Genomic DNA, 24,361 nt, shown 5'->3' with positions numbered 1-24,361 from the left:
TAAAGCATGTGCATAAGGAATTTCATTGGTCCATTTTCTTATGCATGAGTCAATGGACCAATCAAATTCTTTATGTATATGGTTTATGCGTTATGCAAAAGTCTGTGCTCCCCGCTTTAGTCTTACATAAAATACACGTAGAAACCATATTACTCAATTTTATTTTGTATCTAATATAATGTATATAATTTTCCGATTTTAATTTGCACCGCAGTAGTATTGCTGCGTAATAATGCCTCTGTAATGGCTCCTGACTTTAAAGAATACGTTGCTGTCCTCCCTCTCCTGCAACACAATTCGACCAACAGGACAATAGTAGAAAGATAGTTCCGTGCCCAAACATTTAAGCCCATGGCACATAGAAAAACGTAAGGTCGTAAACGTAATCAGTAAGCGAATTGACCAATCATAAGCGGCCGCCACTTACGTTCTCAACTGTGATTGGTCAATTCGCTTACTGATTACGTTTACGGCCTTACGTTTTTCTATGTGCCATGGGCTTTACCTTAAGCCTTGTGTCCACGATGCTAGAAATCGGTCCAAGATCTCGGATGAAGAAAGAATTAACAAATCGCATTTAAGCAATTTGGTCACATGACCAATGTATTTGGTCAATTTTTCCTTCATCCGAGATCTCGGACCGATTTCTAGTATCGTGGACACAAGGCTTTAGACTGGAGTCCCATGATACGGAAATTACACCGGAACGGAACAGTGAGACCAATCACAATCGCAGAAAGGAAAGTAGAGTAATGATTGCAGAGATCTGATTGGTCTCACTGTTCCGTTCCGGTGTAATTTCCGTATCATGGGACAGCACCCTGAGATTGGCAACGAACTTGCGATCGGCTTGCAACTATAATGTAGAACCGGCTAAACGGAACGCAGCCTGCGTCTGCGTTTGCGTCATTTAACCAATCAAAAAGAAGCGCTGCTGGCAAGCAGGTCTAGTCGTCTGATTGGTTAAAAGATGAAATCGCGAACGCAGACGCAATGTCCAATCGCTAGTATGATACAGGCATAAGGTCTGTTCGCGTTGCATGCTGCACTTTTGCACTCGGCGCCTTCGCTTTTTCTCTTTTCAACGCCCAAATATCTGCTTATCTCACTTTTGAATGCGAATCACATTTTTTCGAAATTTCAAACAATACGACCAAACGCTTTTTTGGGGTTGCTCTCCATCTGATGACACATGCGACACAAGTGTCATTCCATCTTTGTCACTTTTTGAATGTCAAGAAAGATAGAACGACGATTGTGTCGCTTGTGTCATCAAATGGAAAGTACCTTGGTATAATATACATACACATACACACACGTCGGCACGCAGCTTATACGCTAATCACACACACACACTTTACATGCGACACGGCTTCGCTTCGCGTCGCGTCGTACCGCGGCTGATCGCGACGGTGTCCCGATCGTCTTATCTGACCTCCGCGTCGCATACGGTAGCGTAGTGCAGCAGGGTGTAACGTCGCGATTACATATGCCGGGGAACGGCGGCGGTGCGCGTATAAGCGCGTCGCCCGCGCCGGCGGCGCGCGCGGTCGCGAAGCCGCCGCCGGCGCACTACCTGCATGAGCTGCCGGCTCAGGACGAGGAACGGCTGGCGAGTTTGTTCCAGCGTCTCGACCTCGACGGCAACGGCCGTATCGACGTGCACGATCTGTCGCAAGCGTTGCGCGAGGTCGGCGTGCACACTCAATATGCCCAGGTATTGTTAAACGTATTCCTCGTCGTTTGTACTCTTTCGTGTATCGTGGAAATACAAGGTTCTGGATTCTTTTAAACTATTACTATGAAACATTAACCATACACTTGGCACCTTCTATTGTGACAATTTTTTTTTGCACTCGCAGCTCTACAGATATGTTTCAAATGTATCACATTTGGCTATGTTCTTCTTTTATTGATACATACGTGCCTCTTTCCGAGTATGGGTATTATTTTTTGTTTGACAAAGTCGAATATTGTTTTCATTGATTGTTATGGAGATGAGGATCTGTTTCTCTAGTCAATTAAGCGTGTTGTCTTTTGCACATGGAATGGAATGAATGTATGTGCCAAAGGAAGACAGAGAGAAAGACTGAAACGTAAATGAAAGGAGGTGGATTTGAAAATTTTTTGAATTACTAACAAAGAAACGATTAGTATTAAAGAAAAAGGAGATATTTGAAAATTAAAAATTTTGTAATGATCTCTAGATATAATTTATATTTTCTTGTATTTATGAGACACAAAGAATGTAGGAGAGATGGAAGAAAGTAATTAAAAGAACATTATTAGCAGAGTGTAGAAGGTGCGGTAATTATACAATTTAGCTACAGCATCTCAAAAATTGGTAATTATACAATTTAGCTATTGCATCTGAAAAATCAATAAAATTAGGCTTGTTCGACGCGTTTTTGCATGAGACGAAAGAATCTGGCTGGAATAAGCACCGCTCTGTCCTGCGTACCGAGATGTTAAGCGTTAAAGTTGACGACTATGGAGGTTAGGAAATCTGTCATACCGACTACATGTAGCGTTTTGAGCATGCCTTCTTCATGCTCTGTGACCTCTTGCGCATGCGTTCAGTCACTATTCCGTACAATAGAGAGTGCACGAAATTTAAATTCAAATTAAAAAATCGATTAGTCACTCGTGCAACATTTCTATTGTTTACAGTTCTACGTCAAGTATAACTGGTAATTATTTAGAATACCCTCCCGTACCTAAAATTTTAATAAAACTCATTCGACGCATTTTCACTCAAAATGAAAAATATCTGGCAAAAAAAATATGCGGTCGATCTCGTGAACCGAGATATTAAGCGTTAAATTTCGAGATTTTAGAGGTTAAAGTATCTGTCATCCCGACTCGCTGTAGAGTATATGTCCCTATTAGGGTGTTTCGTATTTAAATAAGCCATAAAAGAAACCTAGCACAATTAAATAAGAAAAAATATACTTTTTTTATTAAGTTAAAAGTGTTAATATATAATATATGCTATCAAAGATAATATTCTATTTTTTACCTATAACTTATATACAGTAAATCTTTTTCAAAAGATATATGTCAAGATTCGGCAAGATTGGAACTAGTATTATTATCCCTTATTATTAAAAAAAGTTTTATTGATAATAGAAAAAGCGCGCGCGAAGGATACTTAAGATTAATCAAAATTACATCCCTCTAGTCTCTACTAATTATTCTATAATTTTGATGATGTCTTTCCCCTATCTCTATTTTCGAAAAAAAATGTAAACTTTTTATCAGATTCATCCTATATAGATCTTTCATTTAATAATAATTGCATAAATTTCAAAACATTTTGATATTTCATCATTTTGTTTCAAAGACGTTTTCTAGATGTCATAATGTTTTCTGGAATATTTTTCAATATAAATTGAATTTTTTATCAGCATTTTTTGTGTTAAGTCAATGTGTATGTAAATGTTTTCATTTATCTAAAGAATAATTTTTTTATTACAGAAATTTCTGGCTAGATCGGACAGTACTAAAAGTGGTGATATAAGTTTAGCTGAATTTATACATTATGTTCGTGAACATGAGAAAAATTTGCGATTGCAATTTTCCCATCTTGATAAAAATAAAGATGGTAAGTATACATTTTAATAAATTATTACTCATTAATCAATTCTAAAAAAATTTATAAATTTGAAATAAAAACAGTAGAAGAAGGCTCAACAATAATAAATAAATATTAAATGATTTAACGGGCAAAACGAGCCAAAACAAAAATATTATAATTAAGAAGAGAAAACAAAGAAGATATATTTAACTTATAAGCAATAAATGTTTCGACACCGATCGGATCATTCTCAATGTTAACAAATATTATCGGACTATTAACGGAAATTTAACATAAAATATCATTTTTTTTATATATAATGTAAATAAATAAATTTTAATCTTGTGTTGTTTGTTAAGATGCTTGCCATAATGTAGTCACTAATCAAGGCCGAAAGTATGGTCTATTTTTTATTAAAGTTGTCCATTATTTAAAAATCGTTGAGTAGTCGTACTCATCAAAAATTGTAAAATATAGGAAGCATCGAATGCAACAAATAACAAAAATATCTTATTTAATGAAATATTGTTAATAGTGGAGCAAATAGCAAACAGATTCAAAAGATATTTGAAAGATAAAGCAGAGATTGGAAAGATGTGTCTCGGACGAAGTACTGCAATATTTTGAGATTGAAAACATTCTCCAAATCAAAATTTCAGATTACGAAATATATTTTTTTAAAATAAAGTCTGGATAATACATTTAATACATTGTAATATTTATTTGTTATTTTTTGACATTTAAAAAATTTATTTTGAGACTTAAACATATTTTATGTCATTCACAGGAAAGATAGATTTAGAAGAATTGATAAGAGCTTTCAAGGAGCTGGGAATAGAAATGACGCAGGAGGGAGCAACAAGATTATTACAACGGTAAAACTTTATTAATTATAATAAATTATTGTATAAAAAAAACATCCCATTTTCAGTTGGAATAAATCGTGGTGCATAATAATATCCATATGTAAATTTTCAAATGTATTTTTCTGTTCTTTAAATTGCGTACCGATTCGGTTTATCGAACTTGAAACACATTTAATTTATTTTACAGGGATTGTACGACCAATACATTCCTAATATAGAGATTTCCTTTTTGTGAATCGCGACTGACTTTTTAAAATGGAAAACTCTGTGACCCATTCTAGCTTTAGTGGATATGGAAAAGGGAGAGGAGGGTGGGGATTGATTTATTTATATTTAATTTTACTGCTCTTTTTAATTTTTTTATTATTATAAATACATTTATTATTTATTAATATATTTTACTTATTTTATTTTATTAATAAATATATTTTATTTATTTTATAATACATTTATTATTATTAATATATTTTTCAGATATATGAAATCAGTGAGATGAAAAAACTTCACGGTCATTTTGAAGCTTGTTTCGTATATTTATTAATAATAGTCTTAATGTCGATATTGATACGAGTCATTTTCAGGTGCAAAGAGTTTGACAATTATATTTTGCAATTTAGTTTTAATTCCTACTATTACTGAAAAGCCAATCACATAAAGTCGTGAAAGGGAGTAGCATTCATAACAAAATGTAATTTAACATTTCAAAATTGTTCGCGACCCACTTATGAGTCACTCGCACTTTGGAAATCCCTGGTTTAATATATGTTATCAAACTTTTCAACGATATACTATGTTATTCAATAAACTAATTTTATGTGTATATCTGCATAGCATGGATCAAGATGGAAGTCTTAACATTAGTTTCAACGAATGGCGGGACTTTCTTCTCTATGCACCAAGTACTACCTTGCTCGACATTATAGAATATTGGCATCATACCACGGTGAGTATTTCATATCATTTAATTTTTTTATATTAAGAAAAAATTATAACGTTAAAGTTAGTAATATCAAGATGCATGTACAGGTATTATTTGAATATTGTGTATCACTTATATTACTTACTATATTACTCAAATATTTATGGATATATACGGGTACTTGAATGTTGGACCATAATACCCATCAAATAGCTAATGTAACATATACACACGTATGCACGCGCTCACGCACGGTTCCATTTATATTGCCCCAGGCAAATATCTCGAAAATATGCAGCTACAGAAAAAACATGGTTCAGACAAAAGTTGTGAGGTTCGAACATAAGAGAGTGGTTTGATGTCGAGTGTCTTCGCCATTCAAAGTCAGGTTAATGTCACTTTGTATTTTTTAAATGGAACCTCTCATTTTTTATTACATATTCTTACAGTTCACTTTGAGGGAGCTTTTTAAAATACTATATAATAAAATATTTTTTCATTAAATATTTTTCGAGTTATATGGTTTGAAAGTTACAGTATCGCCAACATTAGTATTATCTAAAGTGTTTGACTGACGGTTAAAACCTCTTGAATGTTGTTGATCATGACCTAGATAACATTCGTCAAGATCAAAATCATTGAAGGTTGTTCCTCTTATTTTCATTTTTTGCACTAAAAATTCATTTTTATGTAAACTGAACGATATTTAAAAGATTTTAGCCATTGGTCCGACACCTTGAGTAATGTTAATGCCGACAGTACTGTAGAAATTTTCAAGCCCTATAACTTGAAAAATATTAAGGGGATCTTAAAGATGATTAGTCATAGTATATAAGTAACACTTACACACAGACGATTAGGTGTCATTAACACATCACCAAATACTACTACATCAATATCTCACTCACGCATGCCACACATACACATAAATTTTCGTATAATTAACGTTTTAATTAGACATCAAAGTCCAATTCTAAGAATGCTATGTTGCTTCTTTGTGCAAACTACTAGTTTGTGGATTACTATTTCTTAAGTACAGATGTTGCTTTTAGAAGCAAATGTTACGTCAGTTTTAGAGCATTATATTGGACTAAAAAATGGTAAAGTCTCAATTTTGCAATTTTTTACGTTTTTCGGTATAAACTCCACTTCATTCTTGAATCTGTAAAAGAATCCTTTATCAGGATTAAAGTATACGCATTAATAAAAAGAGAAAAAGCGAAAAAGTAATTGTTATACAAAAATTATATGATTTAGTAATACAGGCAGCTTTTAGGATCCCCTTAAAAATATTTTATTATAATGCTTTGAAAAGTTCTCGAAGTATGCTACAAGAACATGTAATAAAAAATAGGGGGTTTCGTTAAAAAAATTCAAAACAACCTTAATCTGACCTTAGCGATGCCACCAAGGTCAAACCAATGGTACCTTCTTGTGCATCCTTTCGAACCTTGTAACTTTTGTCTGAAACGTTTTTCCGTTATTTAGATATTTTTCGAGATATTTGCCTAGAAGTAATTAAAATGGGACACTTCGTATATACATATGCGAACATATTATAGGTAATTTACTTTATCTCTTATTTTGCTATATATAGGGTGTATCAGGATTTAACGGACAAACTGCAGGAGCATATTCTACACTGGAAATAAGAAAAAGATGTGTATGAAGTATGGTTAGGAATGCTTTATTACAAAATTGTAAACAAATTGAAGCGAAACTCGAAACAAGAAACAACGAATTTTCCATTGTACAGAATACGAAAGTGTACATTTCGTGTACGGAAAGATCGAACGTGTTTATTTCGTATGTATAATGTTCTATATTCACATCATAATTACTATTTTTAAACGATTCAATTTGCTAAATTCTGAGACACCCTGTATATTATTTTGTACTGTATCGTACATATCTAATACATATATTTGTATATACGCAAGATTTTCAACTTTGATAGGCGCTGATGTTTTACGAAGTATACCTCAAAATATTCGACTAGATTATGAAAATCGAATCTTCAATAAATTTATCTTACGAAATTCTCCGTGCAACGTTTCGTCAGCTGTTTTTAACGTCACATCAACGGTTCCCAACTTCCAATCGCAAGATATATTTTATGACTCTCTTCTGCTGATACATTTTATTTTCACATTGTTCATACATAGATATAAATATTAGAAACTGTTATAATTTATACATAAACTTTTACAGATATTTTTTTACAAATTTCATGCTATAATGCGCAGATCTGATGATTATTACTAATGATATTTAATATTATTGATATTTAATGCTGATAATTAAACTGATAATTAAATATATATTATATATATTGAGTAGTTTTATTAATTAATAATAGTAAAAATTAATACATAATATTAGAAAATATGTAACAGTGTATAATAGCGCGTAGTAGATCAATAATAATTGCAGAATAATACATAATAGAGAAGAAGTAAAATCGATGAATAATGTTTAAAATTGTTAATAGTGATTATTAACAGCAACAACACAAACATTAATAATATATAATCAATAATATCTGTTTGTTATATGTAAGTATCATATAATATATAACTGTATACAATCTGAATCAATTTATGTTTTATTTAGCAACTATATAATTAGTATCATATATATGTATATTGATTGCACAAGAAATCAAAGTATAAAAACCACAATTGATTGACGTTAATAAATTTATTGTCAACTTGTGTGGGTAAACTTTGCACTGTGCGCACGCAACGGTCGCTGACTTTGATCGTCATCGCAGGGATATTTGTTTCGATGACGCGTGTTTCTGACGTCGAGAATGAATGATGACAAGAAGAAAAGAGGGGAGAAGTTAGATCAGTAGACGGAGGTGTTCCTCGCTCTGTTGGAGGGGATATCTTCGTGTCTCGGGGTTTTTCTTCCTCGTGCTTATTCGTTTCGTTAGTCTCGCAATCGGACTCCGAGCGGTCGAATCACCGGTTCGTAGCTCGTTCTCCCCTCCCTCCTCTCTCTCTCTCTTTCATGTTCAAGAGAATTACTTGAGCGACACATTCCACCACGTGCGTCAACTCGTTGTAAAATTTCTCCAAATTATCAGTGATGGTTTAATCACATGATCGGCTATTGTTTATGGAGTGGCAAATTATCCCGAGTGACTTCTACGGATCGTCAGATCTCAGAATCTAAAGATACTGAGGAGGACGAGGAGAATTCTCGAGAATTTACGCAATCCAAATCACACTGGCTAGAAAGTTCGAAAGTCGCGAAAGTGCAGTGAGATACGAGTACATAAGCATAACTGATTTCACGGAGGAAACGTAATTTTTGAAACCACGTGACTCAAAAATACATCAGTGAATATATACATATATAATTAAAGTTATAAAAACTGAAAGGAAATCGAGTGATCCGAAAAAAGTTAAATATAAAACGAAGTGAGAGATATAATTAAATAAGATAATAAAATGAAACGAAACTTTCTTTTCTAAAGAGATTTCGACAGGTATAGGATGAGAAGCAAAAGGGAGAAATAAGCGGAAATAATTAGAAGTGAGTAGAAGGGAGTAAAAGGAGAGAAGAATATAAAAGAAGAAACTGAAAGAGAGAGAAGTATCTCGAAAGAGCTAGAGACTCTAGAGAGCAGCTAGAGAGAAGATAAAAGGAAAGAGAAATACATGTAGGAAAAGTGACTTCAAAGTAAGAGCGAGCAGTGCGGCCGACTTCATGCGGCGAGCGTGTGCGCGACCACATGATTCACGATTAAAGTTGATTGATCCCAACATGTATGTCCTGAAAAAACCGAGATTTCTCCAGCATGATAGTACCTTGTCCGCATGTCAAGTACGCGAGGAGTTTTTGCAGCGCTATCATGAACTCTTGCAACGGGTGAGTAAAAGCGGCAGAAAAGTTTGCCAATCGAGGCCCAAGTTTACTGAGATATATCTGTTTCGAATGGAAAAAGAAAGCGTCAGGTGTGCGACACAAGGTCGTTGAAGCGAAAGTAATTCTGGAATGAGAATCTCGAGAATTTGTCTCCTGAGCTTTTACATTCACTCACACATACATGTATATATATACAATGTAAATATACATATATATTAAACTATATAGCGCGTGTACACACACACACACACATACACACACAAAAGAAAATCAAAATTGAAAACTCAAATATGCATATAGTTAAATATGATACATCTTTATTCATATTTTTACTTGATTACTCTATAGATATCAATAGCGGTACAATTTACTTTTCATCCATTCTCACTTGAATTTATTTATTGATCTATTCCTGTAACTTTTCCGTTTGCTAATATTGTTTCCTGCACTTTTTTCTACATTAGGACCATGATACACAAAAACACTTAAATGGTAAAGCTATCTAAGTGAATTGACCAATCCCAGGAAAAAACGTAAGATTATAATATAAACAGTAGCAAATTCAACATATTTTGACCAATTACGGTCTATTATTCTTCTCATTCGATTGTGATTGGTCAATTTCTTACTCTTCTTACTCCGTGTATTGTAGACGACGCATTAAAATTTCTTTTTTCCGTAATATTATAGTAACTGTAATAAGATGTATTGTAATAATGGATCTATAGGAGTCGTAAACGGTCGTGAAGTATTAAACTGTAATAAATTGACCAATCTCACAGCCAAATATAAGGAGAATAATCGATTATGAGTGGTCAGTTTCCTACGACTTTAAACTCCACGATTGTCAACGACTTCTATTGTAGACCTCGCATGATAATTAGCCAATTCCAGTAGAAAGTTTTCAAAAATTTTTAGCTTTGATTGGCTAACTGTTATGATACGCGTTACGGTTACTCTCATGAAAAGTGTGTGCGGCATTCCTTACTGTTTGTGTCTTACTGCAAGTTTTTCCGCATGCCAAGGCCCTTATACTGTTTATAGCTGTAGATATTGGAGCCAGTAATAGATTTTATTATTTTAACCCACTTTCTGCCATTTAAATTACTTCTGTTACTGACACGCAGTGAAGAAAACCCAAATGTATGCGTTTTATTTATATGTATAATTTACTGCGAATACTAAACCAAGTATTTTGTTAACATTGCGCGCGCGTGCGCACACACATCGACATCCGCATTCATTGGCTGTTATTGGCTTTTCTCATTTTGTTTTGACTTATTCTTAGAATTTATATACCTTTGTTATTTTGTTGTTTAATTTTTCTTCGTTTTAAAATTTATTTAATTCCTAATTATAACTTTTATAATTAGGAATTATACAGGTAACGTCGAATTATCACAATAACATGATAACAGTAGATAATAAAGATATTGATTGTTTCCGTTAAAAAAACCCAACTCCAAAGAATCGACCATTCAAGATACACTCGAGATGCGTGAGATTATGGCGTCTTCTTTTTCAATATTCCAGAAGTGAACTTTTTGCACAATTTATCTTTTTTTTCTTTAATGTGAAAAGAAAAATAAGAAACGTGAACGTGCAAGTAGATCAGTCCTGGATAAAAAAGCATGCCTATATTTCATGTATCTTCTAGTTTTGCTTATAAAACGATACATCAATTTTATTTCGAGTGCGAAAATTATAGCTTCAGAAGGAACAGGTCTAGAATATTGTACCTGTAGACTGTCTGGCTCGTCGCCCAGTCAGGGCCAAGAAGATGCTGGGGAATCTTTTTAGTTCGCAGTTGACTTTATTGTTCGACTATTTGTGAGTCACTTTACTTGAAATATTCTACCTCAATTACGATATTATATATTATTGTACCGAATAGACTACAATAATGGTTTCGTCATCTTCCTACGCAGGCCCGATCGTGATTTCGCAAAATTATTACGTCACAGGTTATGACTGCGAGAGTAGTTAAAGGAAGTAGACTAAGCAAATAAATAAACTTTATGCCCAATAGTTTAAATTGAACTCTATAACGCGAACTTTAACGATGACTTGTAAAAGCGTTTTATCTATATATTTTCTATCTGTTTTAATTTAAAAAATAAAAATATGACTACTTAGTTTAAGATATTTTGTCTAGTAGGTGTGTAGTATAACATAAATAAATATCAATTAAAGAGAAAATATAAAGACACAAAATTACACTACGACAACAGTTTTGTTTTCGAAAATAAATGTAACGTAACATTTACGTAAAGATATATACTATTGATGTTTTAACAATCTCGATTTTCTTGCTTGTAGAATTCATGTGATGAGAAAAGAAGAGAGAAATATAAATATCTTATTACTTATTTATATTACATGTAATATCAAAATATTTTTTAACAATAGTTTTTCTTGTAAGATGTTTAAATGATATAATATTATTTAATGTTTATATAAAAAAATAATTATATTGCTTCATAAACCGTAAAATAAAAGATGATAAATAGTTGGAATAAAAGATTAAAAGTATATGTCTACTGAAACTTTTGTATGAAAATTAATATTTTGAAAATAATTAAATTAAAGGTTTTTATTACAAACATTGATTTGCGGGTCGGATAGACTGGGCTTTGAATTACAACACGCGTTAGTTTGGTAAAAGAATGTTTGTAACACAATAGTGCCATTGTACACACGGATCTGATTACCTTCGTCGAAACGCAGCAATATAATAGCTTTACCTATGCTACGATAAGCAATCCAAGTGATCTGTACACATATATGGTATGTGTGTGTATGAGTATTTAAAGAAAGGTAGTTGGCAATAATCTTATCGTTTAGTCGATCGAGGTTTATATTAAGGTTGTGTTACATAAAGATTGTGTTTTGATATTTACCACCAATACTGAAAATATTTAACATATGCATATTATGTGCACACTATATTTCAGTACACTAATAGTAAAAATCGGCAGATAGCCTATAATTGCTCAAAAACACATAAGAAAAAATGTTTGTAAACATAGAAATTCTACGAATTCCCTTGAAATTGAAATATAAAATAAATAGGATGATAAATACATAAATGAAAATTATGCAAGTATTTTTGACATCAAATTTACAAATAACTTGCACTCTTAATTATTGTCATAAATAATTGTTGGATAGAATTAAGCGTAGATTAAATATACACATATTTATACAATTATATCAAATACTAGTTATAATTAATGCCTCATTATTGAGGACAGCTGATCTGAGAGAATGTTTTGTTTATTATGAATATTTTATTAATGTACATTTTATTAATATTTTTATTAGTATAAACTTATAAATATATGTAGTATTAACTCTTTATTTCGCAAAATGTGAAATAAACTTGTTCATCTAACAAAGAAGGAGTGTTAAAATTGTCGATTTTTTTCAAAAAGGTGTAAGTAAAAAAAATTTTTTTTTTCTTAGATTTTGATCTACCTTCTGGGTATATACGATAAAATTATTTAAAAAATTGAACACGAAAATATTTAAATGTTGCGCCACAAACTTTTTAATAACTTTATCGTATCTAGGAAATCAAAATATGATATACAAAAACTTTCTTTTACTAACACCTTTTTTAACATCCTCTAAAAAAATTATTTTTGCTCAAGAAGGTGTATAAGTAAAAGAAAGTTTTTTTTTGTAAATTTTGATCTCTCTTGAATACGATAAGATTATTAAAAAGTTTGTGGCGTTTGGAGAACACCTCGAAAATTGAACAAGAACGTTGATATTTGGATAAATACATTATATTCGTGCTCAATCTTTGAGATGTTCCCTACAAACGTTTCAGTGATTTTATCGTATCCAGAAAGTCGAAATCTGAAAAAAAAGCACTTATTTTACTTACATTTGATTGGACATTCTCCTTTATGCGAAAATATGTATGTTCCATAATGCCATTTTATATTTGTCATATATACATATGTGTACTATAAATGAGATGTCATTTATGTGTAATAATATTACTTGAGCCTATCAGAAGTCACACTAATTGACTCCGTGAAATAAAAAAGTAGGCAAAGTTGATGAAATTATAACATGTATAATTATTCTTATTAATAAAATTCTATATATTAATCTGTATTGTAATTTCTTTTTTATTTACAGTATATGGATATCGGGGAAGATATCGGCGTTCCCGAAGAGTTCACTAAGGGCGAGATGGTGTCTGGAATGTGGTGGCGACATTTAGTATCTGGTGGAATAGCAGGTGCCGTATCACGTACTTGCACTGCGCCTCTAGATCGTATCAAAGTCTATCTACAGGTAAGTATTTACATAATTTTTCTTCCATTTAATTATTTTATTCACAAAGCTGTAAAATTATTATTAAATTTACTGTTATATATAAATTTTTACATTACACGCGCGCGCATACACACACACACACACACACACATTATGTACATGGTATTCTATTTTAAAAGATGACTTCAATTTTCTCTTGAACAGTGCATTTTAGAGAAAAATGTTTCAAATAAAAGTTTTGTGACTTCAAGGAGGACATAAGATGGTATCATTGTCTTGGTTTTGATGGCGTTGTCAAAGTTAGCACAAGATTACTTTGAATTTTTTAAATGGAACCTCCTATTTTTTATTACATATTCTTACTTCGAGAGCTGTGTAAAACAACACTATTATATATAATAAAATATTTTTTCATTAAATATTTTTCGAGTTATAAGGCTTGCAAAACCGCTTGTTATAACACCGCCGACAATAGTATTAACCAAGGTCAAACCGATAATATTATCTTATGCCCCCTTGAAGTCAAAACTTTTGTCTGAAACATTTTCTCTAAAATGCACTGTTTAGGTCGTCATTTAAAATGGGACACCCTGTATATAATATATAGGATATTTCCCGTAACTTGATTATTTTAAATATTTCTGTTTTTGATACGAGAAAATATCACAGGAGAAAGTTGTTCGATTCGAAGAAGTACATATTAGATGAAGCAAAAAAATTTTTTTCAAGGTCATATGTTTTGAGACTTTAAGGCATTTTATGTCAATTGTACTAGAATAAGGTATAAAAAATAACTCAAACTTGCTTTTCTGATATCTCTATCTTAATATTATACTTTTATATGCAGAATAAGTAAATATACTGAATAGGGGAGACTGCCTCCGATGACCTTGACATATGTTGTCAGGTCACGACCCTGAGTAACCTTCAACAGATTTTAGCTGTTGCTTGTTATTCGTTAAAAACTTATTAACAGAAAAATTTGAAAAAATAATGTATCATATTTCTGCTATAACAAAAATTATAAACCCATGTAGAATCTAGTGTTGTAAAGTATATACGCGGATACAGTGGGTTGAGAGATAAACAAAGAGATACTTTAAATAAGTTACAGAAAATACCCTGTATGTATATAAAATATAATGTAATACATGTATATAGATTAAATAATCAAATCTCAAAAATCACATTATTCTTACGAATTGTACGAGCGAGCGAGTTTTGTCTAGTTTGCTTTAATACGATTAGAGAATCGTCCTTGCAGGTCCACGGCACACGACACTGCAATATCATGAGTTGCTTCAGGTACATGTTGCGCGAGGGTGGCATTAGCAGCCTGTGGCGCGGTAATGGCATTAACGTGCTCAAGATTGGCCCGGAGACAGCGCTCAAGTTTATGGCGTATGAGCAAGTGAAGCGGGCGATCAAGGCGGATAATGAGGCGCGTGAACTCGGACTCTACGAGCGATTTTGTGCCGGCTCTATGGCCGGTGGTATCAGTCAATCGGCCATCTATCCTCTTGAGGTACGATTTATTTTATGATTTATACTTCTCATTGGATTATTACATCATGGTTGCCACAACTCAGAGAAGTCAGAGAAAAGTCAGGAAATTATAAAATGGTCATGATCATGGTAGTGGGAAAAATAACACGGCTGAAGAAGGCAAAACTTTTGACAGAAAAAACTAATGAACTAAATGCTCTTTATGAAGAAATAACGTCATTGATATCATCAACGTTCCATTAAGAGCTTTATGCAATTTTTTTATGTAAATTTACGGTATTTAAGTTTTCTTTAAGAATTTGAAAATTTAGTTTTTATATTAAAAAGTGCTGAAATATAAACTTTAGTAGAATAACACAGTTATCCTCTGTTATCCTCTCTTCACTTTATCGAACGCTGCCTTGAGTTCCGCGAAGAAACCGAAGACAGCTGCCTATTTACATGTAGTTTATGAGGTAGATTGCGTCCACCTATCTCCATCAACATGTATCTCCACTTCGTTCTGTATTCCATCCTCTTCTGGTGTCCCTTTGCCTTCTTTAATTTCTTCAGACTTTTTTTAATTGTTTATACCAAATAATGATTAATAAGGTGCTTTTAACTTGTTCTTTATGTAATAAAGATTAGGTTGTATACATATAATGACAAGTTATTTATGTAGCGTAGAATAAGGTGTAGATATATATGAGTAAAAGTATATAATAAACTTGCAGGTGTTGAAGACAAGGCTCGCGTTGCGAAAAACGGGCGAATTTGATGGCATGGTTGACGCAGCCAAGAAAATATATAGACAGGGTGGTTTAAAATCCTTCTACAGAGGCTACATACCTAATTTAATAGGAATACTGCCATATGCCGGCATCGATTTAGCCGTTTACGAAGTAAGTTAATATCGAAAGAAAGCTTTACATTATTTTTTTTACTTCACAACTCAAAGAAAATAAGCAGTTTATTAGAGTTTGCCTTGTAAGTCTGAAACAATTTCGCATTTTTAAGAATCTACGTAGTATATAAATTCACACAAAATTATATATTAAAAGGATCTAAGATCCAGATTGACCGTTACGGCATGTTCCCATCGGTACTTATTAGTTTAAACTCTCACGATCCAATCAGATTTGATATTGTTTTTTTTAAGAGTAACACGAAAAATGGCTGAAAAGTATTTCATCAAGTTAAAAGTTAAATTCCTGCATTCTGTGTACAAGAACCGTTTGTTTCTAACTTTTCGAACACTATAACTAATTTGCTAAATAAAGTAACGAGTTCAATCTTTTGTAATGGTAACGGCGTTACTAGTAAAGCGTTATTTATCAATCTTAGAGGATAGTGAATATTTCATCATCAGATTCCTTTTTATCTATGCTTAAAATACGTTCAAATTGTTAAGTAAGGGTAATGTACCATCTACGTAAATCATTTGCTGTTAATTGCACTTATCAGGCAAACTCTGATGCAAGGAAATTGTACTTCGTGAATAAGAATTTTGAAAAGTGAACGAAAACGAAACGTTTATTGTAAAAGTACATTCGCTTTTCAAGATTTTGTAAGAAAATTTATTCAAATATTAAAAATATTTATGTTTACTTGTGTTACATACTGTATTTAAGAAACAGGAAAAAGGTAGGTACTTGTGATAAACGTTCACGAAAACAAAATTAATGCAAGAGATTGTCAGGAACACGCGTATTCGTGAAAAGAAACTTGTGATTTGATATATTATAATTACATCCAGAATTTTTTCTATAAATTCTATGAATATCTTGATATATCCAGAATTTCTATGAAAATTTTCAAACCCATTTGAAAGACTCATTTGATCATTACGTTCAGATCATGTCTCTTTTTATTTAAACATTTGTTATTTTATAAACGAATAATTTCCACACACATATTTTATATTAAAATTAGATTAATTATCATTTACGTTATCATTGATTTAAATAAAAATTACACAAAATTAATAAAATAGAGATTCATCTCTTTTCCTCTACAATAATGTAATTTTTATGTGAAATTAAATTTATTGTATATAATTCAATATATGTAACTTGAGTTGTATATAATGAGTATATAATTGAGTATATATACTACAAATTTTCTCGGCGATAGTTTTCGATCGTCATTTGAAAGGGAGGTATGTTTACAGACGCTGAAAAATACTTATTTACGTACTCATGATAAGAAGGAACAGCCAGCATTTTGGATTCTATTGTTATGTGGCACTGCGTCGAGCACGGCCGGTCAAGTATGTTCGTATCCGCTAGCGTTAGTGCGGACGCGACTGCAGGCCGAGATTGCACCTGATCGCTCGCCCAATACTATGATTGGCGTCTTCAAAGACATTCTCAATCGTGAGGGAATACGTGGTCTGTATCGCGGCCTCACGCCTAATTTTCTTAAGGTACATAAATAAATGGTATCGACTTTTAAAGAATATTTTTACAGTTCCATAATAGAATTTATAGAAATTTGCTTGATTTATTGTGAAGCTTTATATAAGTATTACAGTTTAGCTAATTTTAATTGTTTCTTAATTTATGTGTGGATATAATAATAACAATGAATTAAAGATATAAATTTTTAATATATAAATTCATATATACTCAGTAAACCATGAGTATAACTGTTACATAACATACTATGAATGTAAATGATAAATATATTTACATGTACTCGTATGTTACGTAGCAGTTATATCTGTGTTTGCTGGGTAGTTTGATTATTGCTAAGTATAATAATTAATATTTTTTCACAGGTTGCACCTGCCGTATCTATTAGCTACGTAGTATATGAGCATTTCCGGCAGGCGTTGGGCGTCAATATGACGTGATGAATATAAACACTAGGTGACTGATTAATTCAATTAACTAACTTATTCTCTCTTTCTCTCTTTTTCCTCTTTCACTTTACTCACGTTATAAATAATCGACATGGCGAATAATCGTTCAGCGATAAAACGTGTTTGTTCGTCTTTCTTCAAGGAAGAAAAAGGCGAATAAAGAAGAAGGAAGAAAATGGCAATGTTATTTATTGTTATCGCTAATAGGAGAAACTTCTTCGATTAATGGAGCGTTCTCTCTCTCTCTCTCTATCACAGTTTTTAAAATAATTTATTAAGATTTTAATATATTTTTAATATTAATAAATTAGATAAAGATAGTGCGAATCAAAATATTATCAATTTTCTAGAATCGCTATTGTATAGATTATTGTTATTATTACGCAATGATGCTTTATTTCGACGAGTAAATACAGTACAAAGAATGTCTTGCGTGTAAGAAAAGTATTATGTGTAGTTTTTTGGAAACAAATATGAGCAAGTTTTGAGTGAACAGCGATCAAAGGAGGGAAAGCCAATTCTTGATTATTATTATATTTAGTATAAAACCGCATCAATGGAAACGTTCAAGTCAGCATCAACATTCAGTAAAGAATTTGCGTATATTATAAAATTATTATAATTATAATTTATTTTGTCTGAAATCATCAAATAATTTTCTATTATAACTTAATAAAAATATAAGATAGTAATCATATAATGTTGTGTGATTATTGATTAATTAAAAGAGATTTTGTTTCTGCATACAATAAAATTATTTCAGAAAGTTATGGATTTAGATTCTGATTAGAACGTGGTAATAGAAATATGTTTTGTTATGATATGTAAAAGTGATTTAATATCGACCTAAAGGTTTCCATTTTAATTAAGAAGTTGGAGAATTGAGTTATACATTGACACTGTGATATGTATATGACTGTAAACTTTCTCGCATGATTTATCAACACGACACTTTGTAAAAATTACAAGATTATTGCTCCATAAAAATAAGTAAAATAACTTGATTCACTGAGACATAAAGTATTTTGTATAAAATAAATAATTTTTATGTACTTTTATTATAAAAGAACATTTTTGTGAATTTCTTAATCTTTTTATAAATTTAATTTCGTTTTTTTTTTTTATTTTAATGAATTCACATAATAAACAAAATTATAATAAAGGTAACTGATCAAAACTCAGCAAAAAATACTAATTTTTTTATAACGAATAAAATAAAACCTTATATTTATAATATTATGTTTTTGTAATGTATTATATATATTCATAATTTATATTTTTTTAATAATTTTATTTCTATATAAAGTACATTTTTCCAAACTAAAAAAAATAGAATCAATATTCTATTTCAGTATAAAAAAATTTTTTTAATTTTTACGATAATGTAAACTAATTTCACATTTTTATTCTATATCATGTTTATTAAATTCAACTATGCATTTTTCATAAATAGAAAATTATATGTTGCAGAAAAATAATTAGAAAAGAAACTTGAGCATGCGCATGTGCAAGTATGTATAATAATATTCTTATTCAAAGCAGTTTTGCTACTTATTAGTTTTAGATCTCTTTGATATTTATTTTTCTTCTATATATGTATAAAGAAATATGTTTCAATATTTATTATATAAACATATATTATTCCGTCTTTTATTAAAAGTTAAAAAAAGGAAAAAATATAGTAATTTGGTGAATCAAGCTTTTAACATAACTTGACGATAATAATTATTATTACATTGTTGTGAATCATGCGTCGCTTGGTTTTCGTCTCAATCTTGTTATGCATATACTTCGTATATACATAAACTCAATTTCATCGGCCGTTACGATATTTACTATTATATATTCCGGTTACTACGATTCATTCCCTTAGATTATAGAGTTTTACAAATTTATGAACTATGTATATTATGTATTTACATGTATTATAAACATGTACAGTCAAACACATGTTGTTTATCGATGAATATTAGGAAATAGCGATGACTCATGCATGATAAATACATCAATCTTTGGGAATAACGGGAGAACCATAACGCTAAGCTATGAATGAGAAAAACTTAATTTTATTAAATATCTTATATTTTTTTGAGATTCCTCATTTAATTCAAATTAATAAATAAAACATAAAAGAATATTATAAAGATATAATATGATATAAAAATTTTCAGTTACATATGATTTTCTTTTAAATTGAAATTTTTATTAGAAGTTAACTTTTTTAATAAGCCAATTCAGTGAAGATTTTCACAAATTTTCACATTTTTTACTTTATTATTATTTTAGAAGATTATCGAAATATTTATTATGAATGAGTTATTGAATCGGACGTGATTGACACTTTTCTTTTATAGTAAAAGTGTAAATGTTAATTTATATATGTCCATATGTGATATTAACACACATTATATATATATATATATATATTTATATATATATGTATATGTGTGTTTGTGTGTATAAAATTGAAAATAAATATTAAATAATAATACATATTATATATAATACACATTACAGTGTAACTAAAATAAAAGGGCAAATTTCGGGGACGAGTTCACATCAAACGTGAAAAAAGTTCATATATGTATATCCGCGAACCCATTACTACTGACATATAGCTGAAACAAATGTTTATTAATGGAAAATGAAAAAGTAATATTTTTATTATTTTTAAGATTATTTATTATCAATTTGTAATTACACAACAAATATTCAAAGTGTCTCCCACTTAATTCGATATATGCATAGATATGTTGAATCATGAATTGTACTTTTTCAAAGATTCTGGCGGTTACGCATAATTTCACAAGCAACAAAGATTGTGTTGGTATAGCATATCATCGTTATCGATTTGAATTAAGTGTCTATAGATAAAAATCTAACGCGTTGTACGGAAAATTGCCCAAATTATATATGGACCCTATTAATATACATTTTAAACTGCATGTATTTCTATAACAGTGACTTTACAGATATACATTTATGTGAATTTTTTTCATATTTAATATGCGAATCTCAAAGTTTAATTTATTTTAGTTATACTCTATATATACAGGGTGTTTTGTAAAGATCGTAACGACCTTTAAAAATATATTTCTGAGATAATTTTGAGATGAAAATTCTAATACCTAAATATATTGAGGCTACAATAGTTTTTTGAATTATATAAATATTTAAAGTTAACACGAATCTCTCCTAAAATTCGCGTGTTAGGTATGATGACAACGCAAAGTGCTAAGGCGAAAGCTAATTGTCGTTCCTCTTGTTAATATCGACATAAAGATTATATAAGCGAAGATAAGATTATTGATATTTCTATAAACGCATTGTGGAATAACATTTTCTTTTTTTATTTTTACGTGATATGTAATGCGCAAGCTGTCAGATAACATTTCTTTTAGAAATCTGCTATCAATTTCACATCTCACACGTAAAATTGTAATGATTAAATAGTATTATAGTTAGTAAATGATATGTACCTATCTTATAATTATCTAACAAAATAAGCAGCTATTGCTAAAACTCGAATAGAATTCATCCAAGCTTATGTTAAATATTTTAGAAAAATTCAGAAAAACTAATACATACACACGTAGTTAGCAAATGATATATACTTTTTTTACAAATTATTTGACAGAAAAATTGCTGCTATTATTAATATTTATGTAATATTTGTAAAATTCATTCACGTGTATTCTCAACATTTTATTAAAATATTATAATATGAGAAACTAAAAACTTATGAATATTAGAAAATTAATTACAATTCATATTAATTTAATTTTTACTAATTAAAATTAAAATGCGTGTGTAATTGGCACACACACAGTGCAATTTTATAAAGTTATTAATTTATACAGTTTATAAAATCAATCATGTATATTACAATAACTGTTGAAATTATGGATTATTAATGTTTTTATGCACAGTTTTGCGCGTTTCAATAAGTTTTATTGTGCACTGCATATTATTTCCGGAGATGTATTTGTAACTGCTGTGATAATACATCGTATTTAAATGTTACATAATTGCATTGTTGAAGTACTCAAGCTTATCTTCAAAAATGATACGCAACAAAATTTATTGCGATGCGCAAGATTGTTCAAATATGAAAAATGTATAACTTGAACAGTTATTACAATATATACAGTTGATTTTTATAAAATGTATAAATTAATAACTACAAAATCATACGATTAATTGTACTTAATATAAACTAAATTAAATACACATGAATGGAAAATGCCTTTGGTTAAAGCGAATTTTTTGTGCTTAATAATACTTGTAAATTTATACAATTTCCAATTTATACAAACTGTGCTTTCAGGAGAAAACCAAGTTTGAATCTCGACGAAAGTAATATTTTCCGCAATAAATTATTTACAGGTTTTAAAGATGCTTATTAGTATCAATAATAAACAGCTTGTTAATTTAATTTGTGATATTATTACTCCAATTTCGAAAAGTATTTCGAGATTGACAAATAATCGACCCACACAGTTTGCTTGAATTAGAAAGTATCTGAATTCATAAGAAATATTATTAGGCATGAAGAATTGCCTTGACCAAATATAGAGTTTTGATGAAAAACAGTAAACATACACATCATACTGTTATTAGTCAATTTTCACTTAATTTTAATATTATAAAAATTAAATTAACACAAATGATCATTAATAATTTTCTAATATTCATAAGTTTTTATAATTTCTCCGGATTATTTCAATAAAATGTTTAACATAACACTTCAATGCGGTTTATTTAAATATTAGCAATAAAACTGTTTATTTTGTTAAATAATTATAAGATAGGTATACATTATTTTCTAGGGTTGACAAAGACTAATGCTTTTTTTTTAAAGGATGCAACATTGAGTGCATATTCCGTTAAATCCTAAAATATAGACCAACTGATATAGTCTCGACATTTTAGTATTGGAATTCTTGCCCTAAAATCTCAAGAATCTATGTTTAAAAAGCATTGTTACGGCTTTTATGGGACATTCTGTATACACGTACATACATGTATACATGTGGCAATAAAATTACGTGAATGTTATGAGAAAATCAACATTATGAGAAAATAAACTTACTTAATATACAAACCATTATTGTCCTTCAAAGTAAGCCTCCCTAGAGCTTTGACTATAAATGAATTGTAAGCAGGAACTTCAGATTTATTATTATTCATTATTATTCACCTTCAAGATCCTTAAAAATTATATTCATCTTCAATTTCTTAAGAGTCTCATACTAAATGTGACAACAAAAATTCATAAATATAACTAATTCATTATGAAGCCAGACGCTGTAAATCACATACCTAAGTCATTTCATGAATATTACATAAAAGGGGATTCCATTTCAATTTAGGGTACATTCCACTTAACACCCACAACGCTCGCGAAATCATATCCTTGTTATTTATCAAGTGTCAAATAAAGAAAAATGATGCTTGTGAGCATTGCAAGCCTCAAGTAAAACTCAGCCTTAATAAGATATAAATCCTGTCGCAAATGTAAAAATTATTAACGAAGCTTGTTATGGAAAATTAAAATAAAATCACAGGTTAAAATAGTAAAAAATAGTTTGAAAATATAAATTAAATCTGATTAATCAGATTTAATTAAATATAAAAATAACTTTTAATCTGTTAATCTAAAATTATTATTTGTTAATCTAAACATAAAACAATAGCTTTAATAACAATTTACAATCTGTATTCAAAAGCTTTTTTTTTACAACATTCAATAAATTACCATTCAAATTATACCATTCAAAGACATCATATATATTATACGTTTATATAACATATAACATATGTATCGAATGATAATTATGAATAATAATTAACACGTTAAATAGGGCGAATAATTATGAATGTTAATATTTCACTTTACTTACAACACATTTTTCTTATTGTTAGTTTTATTATACATATCACAAAAGATTATAAACAGTAAGTATGTCTACATATATATAAATTTTTTCTACATATATCTATGAAAAAAAACATTTTTTTAAACTGTTATTTGATATTTTTATAAACTTAGTAAATCTTACCATACAAAGATAAAAGTATAAAAATTTTAAAAACTATTTTTTAAACAATTTTTACTTAAAAAAAAAAAAGATTGTGTATATACTAAAAATGAAAGAAAAAGATAACAGAAACTAACTCGAACAAGAATGGTGGTTAATAGAACAGAATTTTGTTCTCTTTTAAACCTACAGCTCTACATTGTAACCCAAAGTTTGTAAAAATAAAAACCTTTCAAATTTAATTTTTTATCCCCCTTTAAAAGGAATTATTATATAATGATTATGAAATGATATCCCCCCCCTCCAAATATTTATAATAAAAAATTAATTTGCATTATATTTTTATATCTTTCTTTTGTAAAGATTAAGGAAATTAAATTACTTTCTCTTTAATTTTTGTTTTTATGTTATTAAATCATATATTTTCTTGAAGATGTAAAA

The 24,361-nt window shown here is 30.0% G+C and overlaps 1 protein-coding gene across 3 annotated transcripts; it reads left to right on the top strand.

The window, feature by feature from the left end:
* The first annotated feature begins 1,489 nt into the window (after nucleotides 1-1,489).
* SCaMC (Short Calcium-binding Mitochondrial Carrier) lies at nucleotides 1,490-18,089 on the top strand. Of its 3 annotated transcripts, XM_018548119.1 has the most exons (10): nucleotides 1,490-1,717; nucleotides 3,478-3,604; nucleotides 4,365-4,452; nucleotides 5,275-5,386; nucleotides 13,391-13,549; nucleotides 14,796-15,056; nucleotides 15,751-15,918; nucleotides 17,187-17,441; nucleotides 17,796-17,886; nucleotides 18,022-18,089. In XM_018548119.1, the coding sequence occupies exons 1-9, from the start codon at nucleotides 1,490-1,492 to the stop codon at nucleotides 17,868-17,870; spliced, it is 1,473 nt and encodes a 490-aa protein (XP_018403621.1). In that variant the 3' UTR covers nucleotides 17,871-17,886; nucleotides 18,022-18,089. The 3 variants fall into 3 exon arrangements, with proteins under 3 accessions (XP_018403621.1, XP_018403620.1, XP_018403622.1); XM_018548118.1 differs by having other exon boundaries at nucleotides 17,796-18,054; XM_018548120.1 differs by lacking the exons at nucleotides 1,490-1,717; nucleotides 3,478-3,604; nucleotides 4,365-4,452; nucleotides 5,275-5,386 and adding an exon at nucleotides 8,249-9,241 and having other exon boundaries at nucleotides 17,796-18,054.
* Nucleotides 18,090-24,361: the final 6,272 nt, after the last annotated feature.

This window comes from Cyphomyrmex costatus, unplaced genomic scaffold (genome assembly GCF_001594065.2).
Source record: "Cyphomyrmex costatus isolate MS0001 unplaced genomic scaffold, Ccosl1.0 scaffold70, whole genome shotgun sequence".
Classification (NCBI taxonomy): Eukaryota; Metazoa; Arthropoda; class Insecta; order Hymenoptera; family Formicidae; genus Cyphomyrmex; species Cyphomyrmex costatus.
Note: the sequence above shows the minus strand (reverse complement) of the source record. Positions and strands in the feature narration are given on the sequence as shown.

Excerpts from the sequence above, each read along its gene's own strand:
- SCaMC (XM_018548119.1), top strand. The coding sequence starts at position 1,490 with ATGCCGGGGAACGGCGGCGGTGCGCGTATAAGCGCGTCGCCCGCGCCG. Across the intron at positions 3,605-4,364 it reads TCTTGATAAAAATAAAGATG|GAAAGATAGATTTAGAAGAA; the intron begins GTAAGTATACAT and ends TGTCATTCACAG. Across the intron at positions 13,550-14,795 it reads GTATCAAAGTCTATCTACAG|GTCCACGGCACACGACACTG; the intron begins GTAAGTATTTAC and ends TCGTCCTTGCAG.